The sequence below is a fragment of the Camelus bactrianus genome, chromosome 18, assembly GCF_048773025.1.
Source record: "Camelus bactrianus isolate YW-2024 breed Bactrian camel chromosome 18, ASM4877302v1, whole genome shotgun sequence".
Classification (NCBI taxonomy): domain Eukaryota; kingdom Metazoa; phylum Chordata; class Mammalia; order Artiodactyla; family Camelidae; genus Camelus; species Camelus bactrianus.
This window is the reverse complement of record NC_133556.1, coordinates 28,718,411-28,734,234: the sequence shown is the minus strand read 5'-3', so window position 1 is coordinate 28,734,234 and position 15,824 is coordinate 28,718,411. Positions and strand designations below refer to the sequence as shown.

Sequence of the window (15,824 nt, the reverse complement as noted above, 5' to 3'; positions counted from 1 at the left end):
TGGTCCTTGGTAGCAGGAAGGCTGGGGTTGGGGAGATAGTGGGGTAAAAGACTTCACACCCACAGACAGCAGAGAGTCTTATGCTGGTCCCTGCAGATGCCAGCCAAAGCTCTCACTGACTCCCAAGGGTTCCAGTACCCGGTTGGAGTCTTGCGTTTGTGCCTAAGGCCTCTATAATCTGACCCCAGGGTGTCACAGGCTGTTGGGAGCCCATCTACTGGGTTCACACCTTTGCCACAGCTGTCTATCTGCTCCTCCCCTCTGCCTGGAATTCCCTCCAGTCTCCACCTGGCCAGCCACTCCCCACCTCCCTGGCCTCCACAATGACCCTAGGTGTGGGGGGAATCCTTTATGAGAGTAGGCCCCATTTCAGCTTGTCTCGATCTATTGGGGGCCTAATTCTGGGGCTCAGGGCTGTCCTTACTCCTGCTTTTCCACAGTGCCTGCAGCCCCAGCGCCCTGGCCCCTCATCCCTGGTTTCAGTCACCCCCACCCCCTGCCCGCCGCGTGTGGCGAGTCACCAGGATTAGACTGGGGCGAGATGGGGGATGGCAGCCCAGGTCCTACTCTTGGGAAAAGACACCGGAGATGAATCCCCCTCCTCTAGAGGTTCCGTGGGCACCACCCCCACCCCGGCCAAGGGCTTGAAGGACGGTGGCCCAACCAGGACCCAAGATGGCATACAAGTCGAGGCTGGAGGTGAGGGGACTTCGAGGAGGCAACACGGAGCATGTCCAGCCGCGGAGCCCCCTCCCGGGTGCTTCCTGGACTGCAGGCTGGTCCTCCCGCTCCTGAGAGCGCCGCTGTGATTGGCGGAAAGTTCGGGGGCCGCTGCGCGATTGGCCGCCTGGCCCGTCCCCCGCTCCCTGGAAGCTCCCAGGCGCCTCGCGGGGTGCGCGGCCGGCCGGCGCAGGCGGTGGGGCCTGTGCGGGGCCGGGCCCCGCGCCCCAGCTGCTCCCCACCGCGCCCCCGCGCGTCCTCGCGCGCCATGCCTCCCCCTGCGCTGCTCTGCGCGCTTTGCTGCGGCCTCTTGGCCGTGGCCGCCCGCGCCGGCTACTCGGAGGACCGCTGCAGCTGGAGGGGCAGGTACGAGCCTCACTGGAAGCCCTCGCGGACTAACCCTCTGGGGCTGTGCGCACCCATTAGGAAGGAGCCGTGTCATCCGCTGTTTTGGATGGAACATTCCGACCCAGCACCGCACCGAATCCTTGCTCTCTCCCTCTGAGTCCCGGAACGCTGGGCCTCAGTTTCCTCTTCCACAAAGTGGACGCAGCTGTTGGTAGCTGCAGTGAGAGGGTGCACGGGGAGCAGGCTGGCCGGGTGGGGACGCCAACCGCCCTCCTCACCACCGCCCGTCCTGTCCGCAGCGGCCTCACCCAGGAGCCCGGCAGCGTGGGACAGCTGGCCCTGGCCTGTGCGGAGGGCGGGATCGAGTGGCTGTACCCCGCCGGGGCGCTGCGCCTCACCCTAGGCGGCTCCGACCCCGGCGGGCGGCCGAGCATCGCCTGCCTGCGGCCGGCGCGGCCCTTCGCAGGAGCCCAAGTCTTCGCGGAGAGGGAGGGAGGCACTCTGGAGCTGCTCCTGGCCGAGGGCCGAGGCCCGGCCAGGGGCCGATGCGTGCGCTGGGGTCCTCGCGAGCACCGGGCCCTCTTCCTGCAGGCCACTCCACATCCCGATATCAGCCGCCGCGTGGCTTCCTTCCGCTTCGAACTGCGGGAAGACGGGCGTCCAGAACTGCCTCCGCAGGCCCAGGGACTTGGTGCAGATGGTGAGTGCCAGTCCGAGTTGGAGACCGGTGGGAGTCTTGGAGTCGCACCATGGCCGGGTGGGGTGAGAACGTGTCCGTCTTCCCCATTGCACAGAGGGAGAAACTGAGACCCCAGAGTGAAGCAGCCTATCAAAGGCACTCAGCTAGTGAGAAGCAGTGCCAGGACAGGTGGGAGGAAGGAAATGAGGAAGGGGTGATCCCTCAGCCTGCCGCTTAGGGAGAGAGCTGGTAGGGGGCAGAATCCTGGAAGGGGAAGCCAGGCAGGGCTACCCAGGCCCCTGGTCCCTGAGGAGTTCAGGGGAGGGGATGATGGGGGACAGAATCAAAGCCTCCGGCCAAAGATGTCCCGGGCTCCCTGGCCCAGCGGTGACCTCCCTCCCCTCCCCCAGCCCAAAACAACAGAAGTCCAGTGTGAGCCCAGTCACCATGGAGATGAAGCCCCACCTCCTGGCAGGGCACCAGGTCCAGCTCTTTGCTCTCCTGGAGCTTGCAGCCTGACCTCACAGGGGATGGGGGTCTCTCTCTCACAAAGACCCCCTGACCTCAGAGCCCACCATAACCTCCTGCCACATGGGCTGGGCTGGTGTCCTTGGGCCCCAGGAGGCAGCCCTGGGAGACTAAGGGGTTATCGCCTGCTGGTGCCTATATGTGAGATGCTTGCACCCAGACACTTGAGCTCCAGGTCAGGGGGTCTTTGTGCTGGCATGCTGGGCACAGCACCCAGGCCCATGTCTGTGTGTGCATGTTTCAGGCAGGCACAGGCCTGTGGTGTCACCTTGGGTACTGGGTGTCTTCAGGGTGTGCACACATGCTCTCTGGGATCTCCAGTTGCCATCAGGCCCTGAGAGGGGTCTGGTAGCTTGCCCTCTCCCTCCTGTGTCCAGCTGGGGGAGGCCTTTGGTGGTCCAGGAGAAGGCAGGGCCTCCACTCAAGACCTCCCCTGCATGCCAGGTGCCTGCAGACCCTGCAGTGATGCTGAGTTCCTTCTGGCTGCATGCACCAGTGACTTTGGTGAGTGTCCCTGCTGTGGGGAGACCCTGGGGCCTACCTTCCCCTGCATGCCACTGGCCAACATGTGTCCCCACAGTGATCCTCGGAACCATCCATGGGGTAACCCACGACACAGAGCTGCAGGAGTCCATTATCACCGTGGCGGCTGTCCGTGTCCTCCGCCAGACGCTGCCGCTGTTCCGGATAGGGGGCCCTGGGGCCCAGGTGCAGGCCTCCATTCGCACCCCACTGCGCTGTGGTGTCCGCCCCGGCCCTGGCATCTTCCTCTTCATGGGCTGGAGCCACTTTGGTGAGGCCTGGCTGGGCTGCGCCCCCCGCTTCCGGGAATTCAGCCGTGTCTATGCAGCTGCCCACACCAACCACCTCCACCCTTGTGAGGTGGTGCTGGACTGAGGCGCCTGGGAACAGGATGCTGGGAAGGGGCTGGGAGGAGGGTGGGGGGATGCCTCCAGATGGCATCACGGTACCCACTGCTTCTGCTGTAACAGCAATAACCAATAAGAACACTGACTACATTCACCAATGGATATTGAGTGCTGGTGCCTGAGCCCAGCCCCGGGCCTGCCTCACTGCATTTTATTCTCCCATAGCCCTGGGGACTGCGCGATTCCTGCTCCACAGAGCCAGAGACTGAGGCTTGAGGGCAGTGGTGCTGTGTCTGAGGCCACCTATTCCCCAACCCGGCGAGGGGCTTCTGCTGGGTGGGAGGTGTGACTCATGTGAACCTCGGCTCTGCTGCTCCTGCCCCCAATGCCAGTGCTTCCGTGGCTCAGAGCAGGAGTGGAGAAGTGGCCATAATTCCCCAGGTCTGAGGCGGCTGGGGTCCCTTGTAGGGGCAGGCAGGCGACACCACTCTCAACCTGCAAGGGAAGGGGTTGCAAACTGACGGGCAGCCGACTTCCCTGCATAATCCTCTGCAAGCCTGGCAGAGTCATCCTGGCCCCATCCTGCCCTCAAGGAAGAATGGACCCCTCTGTCCTGAGGCCCTTGATACATGCTGAGCATCCCGACGGCGGTAGGGTCTCCCCTGCGGGGCCCAGTTTGTTGCCCATTTCCGGCGGGTGGGGCACACAATGGGTTCTCTAAGGACCGTTTCCCGCCACTGGTCCCATTGTTGCTACCTCCGCCTTTCTCCTCAGCCTCAGCCACATAAAGGGCCAGCCTGTTCTGGACAAAGCCAACAGCTCTGAGGCTGAAAGGCCCCAGGATGTGGGCGCACGTGGGACTACTGAACCCGAAATGAGTGGACTCTGCTGTCCCAGTCCCACAGCTCCTGGGAAGGAGGGCCACAGCTCAAGTCTTGGGGGGCACTTGTGAAGTGCCCCAGAAACCACTTTCCATCTCTACCTGGTGGCCTTCACTGGGGAAGTGTCTGTCATCTTTCAGGCAGGAACTGAGGCTGGGAGAGGAACATGGCTGTGCACAGCCCCCAGGCAGGGCTGCTTCTGCCAGATTTGGCTGATGTAGGTACTTCGTGTTGCCACACCCTGTGAGGACACTCAGTGTTACTCCAGTGGCTGTCTGGAGTTTCCGTGGGGCTGGCTATCTGAAGCTGCATTCATGGGGCATGGCCTTTCACTTGGACTAGCTGCTTGCTGTGAGGACTGGTGAGAATTGTGGGTGGGAGCATAGCCACCCTGGACAGCAGGCTGCCCTGGTTTCCTCCCACCTCCCACCACTCCTGAGGCTTCTTGCTGTGCCCTCTCACCTCCCCAAACTCCCATCCATGGCTTTCTCAGGGCTCAAGCACTAGACCTTTCTGTTGACATTCCCACATTCCCTCCTTGGAGAGCTGTACCAGCCTCCTGGCTGTAAATACCATCAATATGCTGATGACCCCACATGTGGATCTCCAGCCTGGACCTCTCTCCTGGACAGCAGACCTTTGTATCCCTGTTCTTCCCTCTCCCCCCACCAGGGAGTATCTCAGTAAAGGCCAGAGGGGGAGGAGGTGGGTGTACTCTCCCATCCCCCTCCTCCTCTCTGTCTTGGGAGGCTTTTGCACCTCACCCTTGACTCTTGCCCTGATTGTCTGGCCAGCTTCCCACAGCCTCTGGTTTGGACAGAGGCCTATGGCCACACTTGGTGGTTGCTGTGGCTCGCCTGTGGGACCATCTGTCCACAAAAACGTGGAGTAGCTGCTCTGGGGTGGGCCCTAGGCTGGACACTGGCCTCTACCCACCTGCCCCAGGAAGTGCCTCCTACTCACACACCTTCCTCCAGAGAAAAGTACTGGCTTTTCTCGTAAGGAGCAGGAAGCCGAAGTGGGTGCTGCCAGCAGGGCCAAGGGAGCCCAAGGGAGCCCAAGGGTGTTCCTAGGAGGAACCTGGAAGGCTTGGGTGAGGGCTTCATGCCAGCGCTGGGGAGTGGCCAAGGTGAAAATGTGGGCATGCAGGCCGAGACTATGGGAACAGGTGCCTGTGGGGCACCTGCATGGCTTCTCTTGGTGTGTGCACTCACACAGGTGCACTTGAGTGCCCAGTGCCCAAAGGAGAGGAGCGGACATGCAGGTGAGGTACCTGTGGGTATACACACTGGGAAGTCTGGCTAGGTGTCTTCATCCAGTCAACCAGCTTTTATTGACTGTCTGCCAGGTGCCAGGGGTTTGTATAGACACCAGGAATAATGCAAGGAAGAAAAGAGACAAGGGTGAGATGGCTGTGTAAGCACTCCACCAGCCTAGAGCCCAGTGCATGTCCTTCCTTTCTAGGGAGGGCCCAGTGATAGCCAGGAAGGAGACAGGATGTTCTGATCTCTGTGCGGTGGGTCAGCCGCCCTCCTCTCCAGTGCTCGGATCTTGGGAGCAGGGCACCTGGGTTTCCTGCAACAGGGGCACCTGTCCTTCAGGGCTGGTGGTAGCTGGGGCCAAGGGCAGGTAGGCGAGTGAGGCGGCCTGTACTTGAAGCGTGGGGGCAGTGGGCTCTGGCGTGCCCACATTGTCTGAAGCACCTCTGTCAACGTTGGGGCTCCTGACCAGTGTGGGGAATGGCGGAGAAGTCCGGCCAGGGCCTGTGTGCAGGCAAGCCTCTGTCACTCTTGGATGTTTGTCTTCAGAGTCTGGTGAGGAGGAGGTCCTGGCTCTGTCCCCGCACTTGCCTCTCCCTTTCCCAGGCTCTGCCAGGTCACCTCCAGGAACTCAAATCTTTTCTGTGAGTGACCTTTTCTGGAGAAGGAAGGTGGTCTCTTCCTCCCAGCCGCCGGGCTGGGTCAGCTACCAGAGGGCCCCGCCCCTCACATCCGGCTCCCCTCCCACTATGCTCGCAGAGAGCCAACATCTGTCCGCTCGGTTGTGCTAAATTTCTCCTTGTAAGCCCCCTCGGCCCTGCCCCTCAGCCGAGCTCCAACTTCCACCGCCCCCGCGGACCCCAGCGCATCCTGTTTCCTGCGCACTCGGGCTAGTTGCCTTCAGCTGTGGGAGGGGCCCCGATGTCCTCCCCGCGACTGCTCCTGTGCTTGGCGGGTTATCTGGATGTGTAGGTCGGCGGAGACGCCACTCTAAGCCGGTGAGCCGTTCCCCACTGGCTGACCGCTGCCCCAGGGCTCCAGCCACACTGCACTGGCCTTCACGGCCAGTCAGCAGGCGCCACAGCATCGCTTCTCTTAAACGTATCCCCGCGCTGGGATGTGCGGCCTCAGGGGTCCGCAGCGCCCGGGACAGGCCCATAGCAGCCGTTTGAGGAGTGGGCCAACGCTGCTGACTGCCGAGGGCTTCGGCCAGGAAGCAGTACGGCCAGAACCCGCAAGGGTCGCCCTGGACCCCAAGGCTCCAAGGCCGGGAACCCGCTGGAGGGTCCCTGGACCCGCGCGGAGAGTAAGGTGAACGGACCTGCAGCGCAGCCTCTACCAGCCGCTTCCGGCGTCTCGCCACGGCCTCTGCCCCGCCTCTTCCGGCGACGGCGCAGGGGGCCCAGTAGGCGCAGGGCGGGGAGGAAAGGCTTCGGGCTATGAAAAGGGCTTTCCCCTCCAGCTCCCGGCCGGGGCGTGAGGGTCTCGGACCTGAGGTGGGGAGGGGCCTTGGGGCGTGACGACCCTGAGCCGCTGTCCCGCAGCCATGGAGCAGGATGACCCGGCTGAAGAGCTGACGGAGCTACGCGAGCGGCCGCTGGGCGCGTTGGCCCTGCTGCAGGTGGCGGCGGGCTCAGGCCTGGCCGCCTACGCCGTGTGGGCGCTGCTGCTGCAGCCGGGCTTCCGCCGCGTGCCGCTACGGCTGCAGGTGCGGTGCTGAGCCCGGGCCGGTGTGTTGGGGACATAGGGGCGTGACGGACCGGGGATGGGGGTGGTCTGGATTGAGATACTGAGCCTGGGTGTGAGAGGAGGGTGCTGCTGCCCAAGGGCCAGCCGGGCTGTGGGTTGGGCCGGACAGCGCGCTCTAAGAAAGGAAGCCTAGGAGGCGGCGCCTCACTTCTCCCTCTGTCTTGCTCGCCTCCTTGCCCAGGTGCCCTATGTCGGTGCGAGTGCCCGGCAGGTGGAGCACGTGTTGTCGCTGCTGCGAGGCCGTCCTGGAAAGATGGTGGACCTGGGTTCTGGTGATGGCAGAATTGTAAGGACTTTGTGTGTTAGGTGGCGGTCCTTGCTGCCCCCTCCCATGGGTATACCTCCCCATCTCTTGGCCTGACGCTATCTGTGCCCTCAGGTGCTGGCTGCCCACAAGTGTGGTCTCCGCCCAGCTGTGGGCTACGAGCTGAACCCGTGGCTGGTGGGGCTGGCATGGCTGCATGCCTGGAGGGCAGGCTGTGCAGGCAGTGTCTGCTACCGCCGTGAAAATCTCTGGAAGGTAACCCGGGGAGTCCTAGATCCCCTCAGACCCCAGCCCTGATCTCCATTCTTTCAGTTCTGGCTTGGCTGCCCTGCTGACAGCCCCAGGTGCTTCTGCCTGAGCAGGCTGGAGCTGGGACTTGGAAGTTGCAGTTACCCCATACCCACCAGTTCTCTTCCCCTGGTGGGGCCCCATTCCCTGCTGGGGTGACCTCCTTTTCCTACAGGTGAGCCTGAGAGACTGCCACAACGTGTCTGTGTTCCTGGCTCCTAGCGTGGTAGGTCTGGGGTGTGCCAGCCCCATGGAGACATAGGCCATCCCCAGTGTAGGTGCCGGCTAGGGGCAGCTGTGTTCCACCTGGCCCACCCCGCCCTCCTGCTCTCTCCCACAGCTCCCACTGCTGGAGGACAAGCTGCAGGCAGAGCTGCCTGCAGGAGCCCGTGTGGTGTCAGGGCGCTTCCCCCTCCCCACCTGGCAGCCGGTGGCTGTGGTGGGTGAAGGCCTGGACCGTGTCTGGGCCTATGATGTCCATAGGGGTGGGCCAGCTGGGCAAGTTGCCCCAGCACCCACTTCTGCTTCAGTACCTGGGTCCCCCAGTTCTCAGTCTGGCTGACTGGACACAATAAAGACTCGGTTCCACTCTGATTCTTTTTGGGTGGAGTGATCTCCCAGGGCGGGGCTGTGGGGACGGCTTCATGCTGGCCATGGAGAATTCTCGAAGTTTATCTGATGAACAGTTAGCGGCTACGGGTCCTTGGGCGCTGGGGCTTGACTGGAGGTGTGGTCCCCACTTTCCAGGGATTCCCTGACCCCACCAGCTTCCTCAGCCTCAGGATCTCCTGCTTGTACCTGCTTAGAGAGAGACCAGGCTTAGTCACCAGCTGGCTGTGGACAAGCCCTGCTGCTAGTGCCCAGGACTTAGGCCCTCAGTCATATCCAATCCACCTTTCCTAAAGCCCACCTGCCCAGGTGCTGGTCCACGTACTCCTGTAGCTCAGAAAGTTGCTCCTCAGCCATTGTGGCCCGGACCAGCAGCTGTGCCCGCTCCCGTTCCAGTTCTGCCTGGCATGGGAAGGGGGTCATAAGCCATGAGCCTGGGCTCAGTGAGAAGAGAGGCCTCCGGCTAGGCCTTTCTCACTACCTGAGTGCCACGGGAGAAGTCCTGTAGCTTCTGGTTTATCTGGGCCCAGGATGCAGCTTCCAGGCCCCTGTGAGAGGAGGGGAATGGGTGGGTGTGAGAGCTGGCGTAGGCCAGGTGCTGACCAGTGACCCTGCTCAAGTCAAGGCACCTAGATTTTTGAGGTGCCTGTTGGGAACAAAGTGGGAACAGCATAGACCTGCCTTCCCACTCTGGGCCCTGCCCAAGCCTTGGAGCCATCTATGCATGGGGGTCCGCTGGCCACTCGGACAGCTAAGCCACAAGGCCAGCTTGGACAGTGAGGATGTTTATGGGAGGGGTCTCCCCTTAATGCTGGGGATTTGTTTCCCAAAACCCTGGGAGGTGGGCTTGTACCAGCTTCTGCCCATCACACAATTGGGAACATGAAGGCCCAGAGGCAAAGGCTGTGAAGGTCACCAGGTAGCCTTGTCCTAGGACCAGGACCTCTGCCAGCCATCTCCCAACAGGTCTTCATCTTTGGGTCCTCTGAGTCTCAGCTGAAATTTCCTCATGGGCTCTCCCTGACCCTTCCATTCAAGGAGGACCCATCTTCACTGAGGCATTTGGGTTTTCTGCGATTATTAGTGTCTCTTAAACAGACTGAGACCAGAGAGCACAGATGGGCCACATTGTTCACTGCTGCAATCAGAACCCACCCAGCAGTTAGAGCTGACAGAATAAATGAATGAGTTTCCCCAGCACCCACACCAGGGTACTCACTGTGGCTCTAATGTGCCCCGCTGGGAGGTTTCACCTGGTCCCTTCTGTGGAAACAAGAGCAGTGCTGTAAGTCTGTCGGGTTGTAAAGGCTGCTTGATAGGGTTTCTCAGTTGCTGAACAAGACAGGCTGCACAGAGGCCCTGGGGTTGGGGCTTTGCTAAGCCTGGAATGGGCCCTGGGGTGAGTCGTGGGGCAATAGGGAGGGGTCACCTGGGCCTGGAGCTCCCGGAACTTTGTCTCCAGCCTAGCCTGGTCCTCCTGTGGGTGGCCGAGCTTGGTGACCTCAGGAAGGGGCAGCGGCTCCAGGTCCAAGGTGGCTGCACCAAAGGTAGCCTTGGGGGCCCCATCGGGGTCTGCCAATGCCTGCTGCACACTAAGCCATGCATCGGGTTATGTAGGGCCATCCTACCCCAGGTCCCTATATCAGGGAGGCACCCACCTGTGGGCAGCCAGCAGCTCCTCATGCCTACGGCTCAGATCTGCCAGGCGCTTGCGGTAGGCACGAGCAGCCTGGGCCAGCTGTTGCTCACGACTGTGGTATGCCGCCCGAATGTCTTCCAGAGTGGTCTCCAGGAATCTCCGAAGGACTGTGGCGGCAGGCGTCTGGCCTCCACCATCTGCATGCTCCTGGAGGGGAGAGGGTGGGGCTGGGGCGGGGCCACAGCTGGGGAGGGCGAGGCTTGGTTGGTCCCATGCCAACCACCCCCCCCAATTCCCTCCGAGGAACTGGTCTGACAGTGTACTGGGCAGGCTTATAGTCTCCCACCAGGTCAGGTCTCCCAGAAGTGGTCTAGCACACCCAGGCCCAGAGGCCGCTCAACCACCCACCGTAGGGCCACCCAGCCCAGGGCTCACAGTCACGACTCGGGCACAGTGCTGCAGCCGAATGGTGTACTCCTCATTCAGCTTCTTGAGCTGCAGCTGTAGCCGGGCATTCTCCGCCTCAGCCTGGCTGAGCTGGCCCTGGCAGGCTGACAACACCTGGGGGAGGAGGCGCCCCTGAACCCATGTCCCACAAGGTGGACCTTTGTTGAGCTTGTAGAACTCACACCCACCAGGTCTCAAACAAGCAGGCCTAGGCCTCACCATGGCTTGTGCAGCCAGTCGCTGTCCAGCTTTCCTGGCCTCCTCCTGGGCTCCCTGCAGCTGCTGGCCCAGGGCTGCCCTGCAGACATGGGTGAGGCTCAGCTGGAGAGGGCAGGGGACTCCCTCTGCTCCTTTGCTCACTGTGCCCTGCTGGGCACTCCCCATCCCAGGTGAGGCAGCCACTCACACACGCATCTCCAGTGCCTGCTGCTGAGCCCTTTGCTCCTCCAGCACCTGCTTTACTTCTCCCTGCAGCTGTGGCGTACACAAAGGCTGGCTAGATGAGACTCCAAGCTTTAGGTCCCCTGCACTCCCCCACCTCCACCCTGGGCTGGGAGAAACTTTGACAGACTCCTGGGCTAGGTGGCTGTATACTCACGCTGTTCCCCAGCTTCTGCTGCTGCTTCTTAGGGGTCGGGATGTCCTTGGGCTGTGCCTGTACGAAAGAGCGAGTCTCAGCCTCACTGTGCTCCTGCTGGACCCCTGTTTGGCTTGCATGCAGCCAGGCCCTATGGTACTCATGGTGACCTGGTGTCTGTGGTGATCAGACTGTCCCTGCACCCAGGCCTTGCACCCGAGCTCCTGTGTCAGTGCCTGGCAGTGCCCTGCATTAGCCTCTGCTGGGGCTGCCTGCTCTCCGTGCAGCTCCAGCTCCAGTACCCGGCTCTCCAGCCACAGGACCTGCAGGGTAACCAAGTGCCAGGTCACCTGGGGCCAGTCATCATCTATCTGAGCATCCTCAGAAATACACAGTACACGCAGCACAGGTGGGGACTCACAGACACCGAGTGTGCACAGTCACATGGGGCACACCTAGACCCCTCCCAGTGCTGGTCCCAGGTATGCACCCTCCCCCCAATGCCCTGAGGCTGGCACACATGGGCACACTTCAGTGCCCACCTCACTCTTCAGCTCAAAGATTTCAGCCTCGTGCTGCTCCTGTAGGTGATGGGTTCTGATCTGCAGGTCGACCATCTCCTTGCAGACCTGTGGGTGGCCGGGATGAGAGGTGGAGCCTGTGGGACCCTGTTGGTTCCCTTTCTCCTGCCAGCACCCCAGGACCCCATACCCACCTGCAGTCGCTGTTCCTCACTCAGCTCTAAATCTGAGGGAAGCTCTGTCTCAAGGCTGGTGGCCCAGGCTGGGGCACCCCCAGGGACTCCTGGCAGCCAGTCCTTGGCCCGTGGCAGAACCTGGGGAGGCACCACCACCCATCCCCCAGGTGCGTTTCAGGCCTGGGCTGTGGCCTCCACTCCCATGGAGCCACCAGCCATCCACCCACACACTCAGCCTGGCTGAATTGAATCAGTCTCTCCCACAGCCTGAATCAGGCCCAGGTCATGGGTACCTACACCCTTCCTGACTTCTGAGGGGACAGGGAGAACCCCGGACCCCAGAAGCAGCAGTGTCCTGGGAGGACTCACATTTTCAATGGCCCGAGATGGGGCCCCTGGCCTGGGAATTGAGGCTGAGGCTGCTGCATGCTCCATAGGCAAAAGGGACAACCACCAGCCCCAAGCCTACTGCCACTTCGCCTACTGGCCTGTTGCTGCAACACGGTGGCTTGTGTTGCCAAGGCCTCTGTTGTTCCCAGGAGACTACCGGGGCCCCGCCCACCAGGGCAGGCAGGACAGTTCAGTGGTTGAAGAGGTGGATGCAAACTGTCAGCTTCTTCCATATTTGGCCACCCTTTCTTTCTGGCTTCCTTTTCCTCAACGAGGAAACGCAGACCGGCACCCCTGTCTTCATCCGGGGAGCACACAGAGCCAAGAGCGCATAGCATCGCCCAGCATGGGGAGTTGTGGAACAGCGCACACTGGAATGGAGCTGTCGCTGCTGTTAATGTTCTCAAGCAGGGCGCCTTGCCCTACCATGTAGGTTCGTACACTAACTAGGCCCCTTCCGGTGCTGGCTGAGCGCTGGGACAGGCAGGCGAGCAAAGTGGACATACCCCTGCACCCCTAGCCTGACGGAAATAGGCGCAGACGTCCCAACCTGGGGCCTGGTGATTCGATAGAACGGGTTCAGTCGGTTGCCAGAAGGGCTTCGCGGAGGAGGCGCCATAGCGCCGGACGTGCGCGCAGTCCCTTCGGGCACGCGTGCACTCCCTCTCGCGCACGCGCGTTCCCTGAACCGCGCTCGGGTTCCCGACGCGCGCGGGCTCCAGGCCGGCCCCGCAGGAGGGCGCCTCGGGGGCGCAGGCCGTTGGGGCTGGCCGGGCAGAGCCGAGCACTCCGTCCAGGTCCCGTGACCGGCGTCCAAGGCCCGCCTATGTCAGGCTGTCCTTCAGACAGTCCGCGCGACCGGCTGGCGTAGCCGGTGGGGGTGAGTGGGCGGCCAGGGAAGGAGGCGGGCCGGGACCGGGGTCGCACTGCCGCGGGAGGGGCCCTGGGAGAGATGGGGCCTGAAGGGATCGGGGCATTGGGGGCGGAGCGAGAGAGGAGCTGGTCCAGGGTCGCGCTGCGGCGGGAGGACGCCTTGGGAGGGGGCGGGGCCTGGGAAGCAGGCGGGTCCTACTGGGGCAGCGGCCTGGCTGGGGACAGGCGCGGGGAGAGGGCGTGGCTCGGGCCCTGAAGTGGGCGGGACCTTGAGGAGGGATTGGGAGCGGCAGGTCAATTTAAGGCTGGAGCATGGACTTCCACACCACTCTTCCCGGAAGTCCGAGAGTAGGGAACAGGGCTACGTTTTTTAGCCCCCAGCGTGTATGTGGAGCTGACTCTTCCCGGGCACAGCCCTCCCTAGGGTCTGGAGAGCGTAGCCCCATTCTGAGGAAGAGGCTCAGGAGGCGCGAGGTAGCTGAGCTCTGCGACCATGAAGGTCAAAGTCATCCCTGTGCTTGAGGACAACTACATGTACCTGGTCATTGAGGAGCACACGCGGGAGGCTGTGGCCGTGGACGTGTCCGTGCCCAAAAGGGTGAGGGCAGGCTTCGGGCGGCAGGAGCACCACTCTGAGCCTAGGAATCGTAGGTCGTAACCGCCAGTCTGTGCTTGAAGCAGCTCCCCCGACCACACTGCTGGGAGCTGACTCTTCCGCTATTCTTTGATCTCAGGTTATTTGGTGTTTAGGATTTTTCTGATTATCCTGGGTCTCCTGTGAGGTTAGAGCCTTCTCTGGCCTCCTCTTTTCCCTTCGTTTGGTGCCTGTGCCATATACACCGGGTGCTCAGTAATTAACTGCTGAATCGCCCCTACCCACAACCCCATCCTGGCCTGCTTGGGGCACTGTGCAGCCAATCCTGGCTCCCAAACACAGGCAGCCACCTGGACCATCCGCATCTCCTTAACTCCTGTCCCTTTCAGCTGCTGGAGATCGTAGGCCGGGAGGGGGTATCACTGACCACCGTGCTGACCACCCACCACCACTGGTGAGCACCGTCTGGGCGGGCTGAGGCACGAGGGTGTCACCCCAATCCTACCCCAACCACATGTGATTATACTTCTACCCATCTGCAGGGACCACGCTCGTGGCAACGCGGAGCTGGTGAGACTGCAGCCTGGGCTGGTGGTGCTGGGCGCGGATGAGCGCATCTGCGCACTGACCCGCAGGCTGGTGCATGGCGAGGAGCTGCAGGTAAGTGGGCACCTGGGAGGCGGGGGAACACCCTGGGCTCAACTGCCTCACAGGCCTGCCTGCCTCTCTGCTGTAGTTTGGAGCCATCCACGTGCGCTGCCTCCTAACCCCAGGCCACACCTCTGGCCACATGAGCTACTTCCTTTGGGAAGACGAGTGTCTGGACCCACCTGCCGTTTTCTCAGGTTCGCGCTGCCCTGCGCCCCTCTGCCCCCCCTCCTTGTCCCCTTCCACCTTCTCTGACCTGGCCAGCTCTCCAGGGGATGCACTGTCTGTGGCCGGCTGTGGCTCACGCCTGGAAAGCACAGCTCACCAGATGTACCAGAGCTTGGTGGAGACCCTGGGCACCCTGCCGCCTGAGACAGTGAGCAGCCTGTCCCTTACCCTCACGGGGCCCAGCCTCTCACATAACTTGGGTACTCTGCACCTGCCTTGTGCTGGGGTTCGGAATGACTGCTGGCCAGTTGAAGGAGTGGGCGGGCCACGTGTGTGGGGAGGGGTACAGGGGTGTGTGGAGGGGCCAGACAGAGGGGTGAGTGCCTCTGCTCACCTCTGCCTGCGGTGGCGCTGTGCACCTCAAGTGCCTCCTTTCTCCAGAAGGTGTTCTGTGGTCATGAGCACACGCTGGGCAATCTCGAGTTTGCACAGAAAGTGGAGCCCTGCAACGATCATGTGAGGGCCAAGCTGTCCTGGGCCAAGGTGTGGGGACTCCTCCCCTCTTGATGGCAAGGCTGGAGGGTTGGGCAGGAGCGGGTGGGTCCAGGAAGGGCATTGCTGGGGGAGTCAGCCATGGGCATGCTGCCAGCCAAAGCTCCCACTGGTGAAGGGAGGGGTTGGTGGCCTTGGGTAGGGAACTGGGCAGCCTCTAGGACTGGCCCACGAGTGCCTGCCCTCAGGGTCTAGCCTCCAGCCCCGAGGCTGGGGGTGAGCTGGGTCAAGCTGCCTGGAGCTGCCAGATAAGGCTGTGACAAGGGCCTGTGGTCATTCCAGAAGAGGGATGATGACGACGTGCCCACGGTGCCGTCGACCCTGGGCGAGGAACTTCTATATAACCCCTTCCTGAGGGTGGCGTGAGTACTGGCCAGCATCCCGGGCCTTCCTGTGGGGCAAGCTGGGGAGCACGTGGCAAGGCCTATGCCTGCGTGTCTCGGGAGGACCTCTGCCCTCTCCAGGGGCCGTGCTGCAGAACAGGCTGGCACAGGGCTGGACTGTTGTCCTCTGGGCCTCCCTGGCAGTCAGTGGGACACTGAGGGAGGTGCTGGGGGATCGGTTATTTGGCTGTCTGGCACCAGGGAGAGGCTGCTCTTTAAGTGCCCTCTGCCTAGCAGTTCCCCGGAAGCCCCCATGGTGCCCCTCTCCCTGCAGAGAGGAGCCTGTGCGCAAGTTCACAGGGAAGGTGGCCCCAGCCGAGGTCCTGGAAGTGCTCTGCAGGGAGCGCGCGAGCTTTGAGAGGGCAGCTGAGCCGCTGCAGCCACAGGCCCGGGCACTCCTCGCACTGCAGTGGGGGCTTCTGAGCACGCCCCAACAGAAGTGAGCCCTGCACAGGCCAGGCCACACGTCCCTCCTCTCTCAACCTGTCTCAACCCTGCCCAGCCTCAGAGGGTGGGCATTCTGGCACTTCCTGGCGGTGGACACCCAGACCGCTCTCTGGGCTACAGTGAGTTCCAAGACCTGGATATTTGGGAGGCAGCCTACTGGGGTGCACTGGGCTCCTGAACTTATGAATAAAGCTTTGAAAGGCCTCTTTCTTG

General features: G+C 62.3%; 4 protein-coding genes and 1 long non-coding RNA gene across 17 annotated transcripts; 3 read left to right on the top strand and 2 right to left on the bottom strand.

The window, feature by feature from the left end:
• Positions 1 to 715: 715 nt before the first annotated feature.
• Positions 716 to 3,298, top strand: METRN (meteorin, glial cell differentiation regulator). The gene is made up of 4 exons (XM_074346646.1): positions 716 to 1,086; positions 1,368 to 1,768; positions 2,720 to 2,779; positions 2,856 to 3,298. Exons 1-4 carry the CDS (start codon positions 731 to 733, stop codon positions 3,170 to 3,172), a joined length of 1,134 nt encoding a protein of 377 aa, XP_074202747.1. The 5' UTR covers positions 716 to 730; the 3' UTR covers positions 3,173 to 3,298.
• Positions 3,291 to 6,471, bottom strand: LOC123615624 (uncharacterized). Of its 2 annotated transcripts, XR_006723296.2 has the most exons (3): positions 5,299 to 6,471; positions 4,127 to 4,266; positions 3,291 to 3,639 (listed from the first exon to the last, which is right to left on the bottom strand). It is a non-coding gene; the product is annotated as an uncharacterized LOC123615624 (long non-coding RNA). The 2 variants fall into 2 exon arrangements; XR_012500399.1 differs by lacking the exon at positions 4,127 to 4,266.
• A 203-nt stretch (positions 6,472 to 6,674) lies between these two features.
• On the top strand, positions 6,675 to 8,180 carry ANTKMT (adenine nucleotide translocase lysine methyltransferase). Its single transcript, XM_010950860.2, has 5 exons — positions 6,675 to 6,992; positions 7,215 to 7,319; positions 7,413 to 7,553; positions 7,762 to 7,812; positions 7,927 to 8,180. Exons 1-5 carry the CDS (start codon positions 6,831 to 6,833, stop codon positions 8,146 to 8,148), a joined length of 681 nt encoding a protein of 226 aa, XP_010949162.2. The 5' UTR covers positions 6,675 to 6,830; the 3' UTR covers positions 8,149 to 8,180.
• On the bottom strand, positions 8,166 to 12,621 carry CCDC78 (coiled-coil domain containing 78). Of its 6 annotated transcripts, none has more exons than XM_074346640.1 (14): positions 12,496 to 12,621; positions 11,574 to 11,693; positions 11,401 to 11,487; positions 11,029 to 11,181; positions 10,880 to 10,936; positions 10,688 to 10,755; positions 10,501 to 10,579; positions 10,243 to 10,395; positions 9,854 to 10,041; positions 9,625 to 9,787; positions 9,415 to 9,458; positions 8,677 to 8,743; positions 8,497 to 8,597; positions 8,166 to 8,387 (listed from the first exon to the last, which is right to left on the bottom strand). In XM_074346640.1, the coding sequence occupies exons 1-14, from the start codon at positions 12,562 to 12,564 to the stop codon at positions 8,273 to 8,275; spliced, it is 1,464 nt and encodes a 487-aa protein (XP_074202741.1). In that variant the 5' UTR covers positions 12,565 to 12,621; the 3' UTR covers positions 8,166 to 8,272. The 6 variants fall into 6 exon arrangements, with proteins under 6 accessions (XP_074202741.1, XP_074202742.1, XP_045369583.1 ...); XM_074346641.1 differs by lacking the exon at positions 12,496 to 12,621 and adding an exon at positions 11,925 to 12,063; XM_045513627.2 differs by lacking the exon at positions 12,496 to 12,621 and adding an exon at positions 11,925 to 12,063 and having other exon boundaries at positions 10,270 to 10,395.
• HAGHL (hydroxyacylglutathione hydrolase like) lies at positions 12,237 to 15,815 on the top strand. 7 transcript variants are annotated; one of them, XM_010950864.3, is made up of 9 exons: positions 12,237 to 12,378; positions 13,233 to 13,416; positions 13,803 to 13,867; positions 13,956 to 14,073; positions 14,150 to 14,258; positions 14,334 to 14,437; positions 14,674 to 14,772; positions 15,064 to 15,143; positions 15,439 to 15,815. In XM_010950864.3, the coding sequence occupies exons 2-9, from the start codon at positions 13,312 to 13,314 to the stop codon at positions 15,605 to 15,607; spliced, it is 849 nt and encodes a 282-aa protein (XP_010949166.1). In that variant the 5' UTR covers positions 12,237 to 12,378; positions 13,233 to 13,311; the 3' UTR covers positions 15,608 to 15,815. The 7 variants fall into 7 exon arrangements, with proteins under 7 accessions (XP_010949166.1, XP_010949164.1, XP_045369592.1 ...); XM_010950862.3 differs by having other exon boundaries at positions 14,671 to 14,772; XM_045513636.2 differs by lacking the exon at positions 14,674 to 14,772.
• Positions 15,816 to 15,824: the final 9 nt, after the last annotated feature.

Excerpts from the sequence above, each read along its gene's own strand:
- CCDC78 (XM_074346640.1), bottom strand. The coding sequence starts at position 12,564 with ATGGCGCCTCCTCCGCGAAGCCCTTCTGGCAACCGACTGAACCCGTTC. Across the intron at positions 10,756-10,879 it reads AGCAGAAGCTGGGGAACAGC|CTGCAGGGAGAAGTAAAGCA; the intron begins GTGAGTATACAG and ends TGTACGCCACAG. Across the intron at positions 10,042-10,242 it reads CTGGGCTGGGTGGCCCTACG|GAGCATGCAGATGGTGGAGG; the intron begins GTGGGTGGTTGA and ends TCTCCCCTCCAG.
- ANTKMT (XM_010950860.2), top strand. The coding sequence starts at position 6,831 with ATGGAGCAGGATGACCCGGCTGAAGAGCTGACGGAGCTACGCGAGCGG. Across the intron at positions 6,993-7,214 it reads GCGTGCCGCTACGGCTGCAG|GTGCCCTATGTCGGTGCGAG; the intron begins GTGCGGTGCTGA and ends CTCCTTGCCCAG. Across the intron at positions 7,813-7,926 it reads TGTTCCTGGCTCCTAGCGTG|CTCCCACTGCTGGAGGACAA; the intron begins GTAGGTCTGGGG and ends TCTCTCCCACAG.
- HAGHL (XM_045513632.2), top strand. The coding sequence starts at position 13,312 with ATGAAGGTCAAAGTCATCCCTGTGCTTGAGGACAACTACATGTACCTG. Across the intron at positions 13,417-13,802 it reads ACGTGTCCGTGCCCAAAAGG|CTGCTGGAGATCGTAGGCCG; the intron begins GTGAGGGCAGGC and ends TGTCCCTTTCAG. Across the intron at positions 15,144-15,438 it reads AACCCCTTCCTGAGGGTGGC|AGAGGAGCCTGTGCGCAAGT; the intron begins GTGAGTACTGGC and ends CTCTCCCTGCAG.
- METRN (XM_074346646.1), top strand. The coding sequence starts at position 731 with ATGTCCAGCCGCGGAGCCCCCTCCCGGGTGCTTCCTGGACTGCAGGCT. Across the intron at positions 1,769-2,719 it reads CCAGGGACTTGGTGCAGATG|GTGCCTGCAGACCCTGCAGT; the intron begins GTGAGTGCCAGT and ends CCTGCATGCCAG. Across the intron at positions 2,780-2,855 it reads TGCATGCACCAGTGACTTTG|TGATCCTCGGAACCATCCAT; the intron begins GTGAGTGTCCCT and ends GTGTCCCCACAG.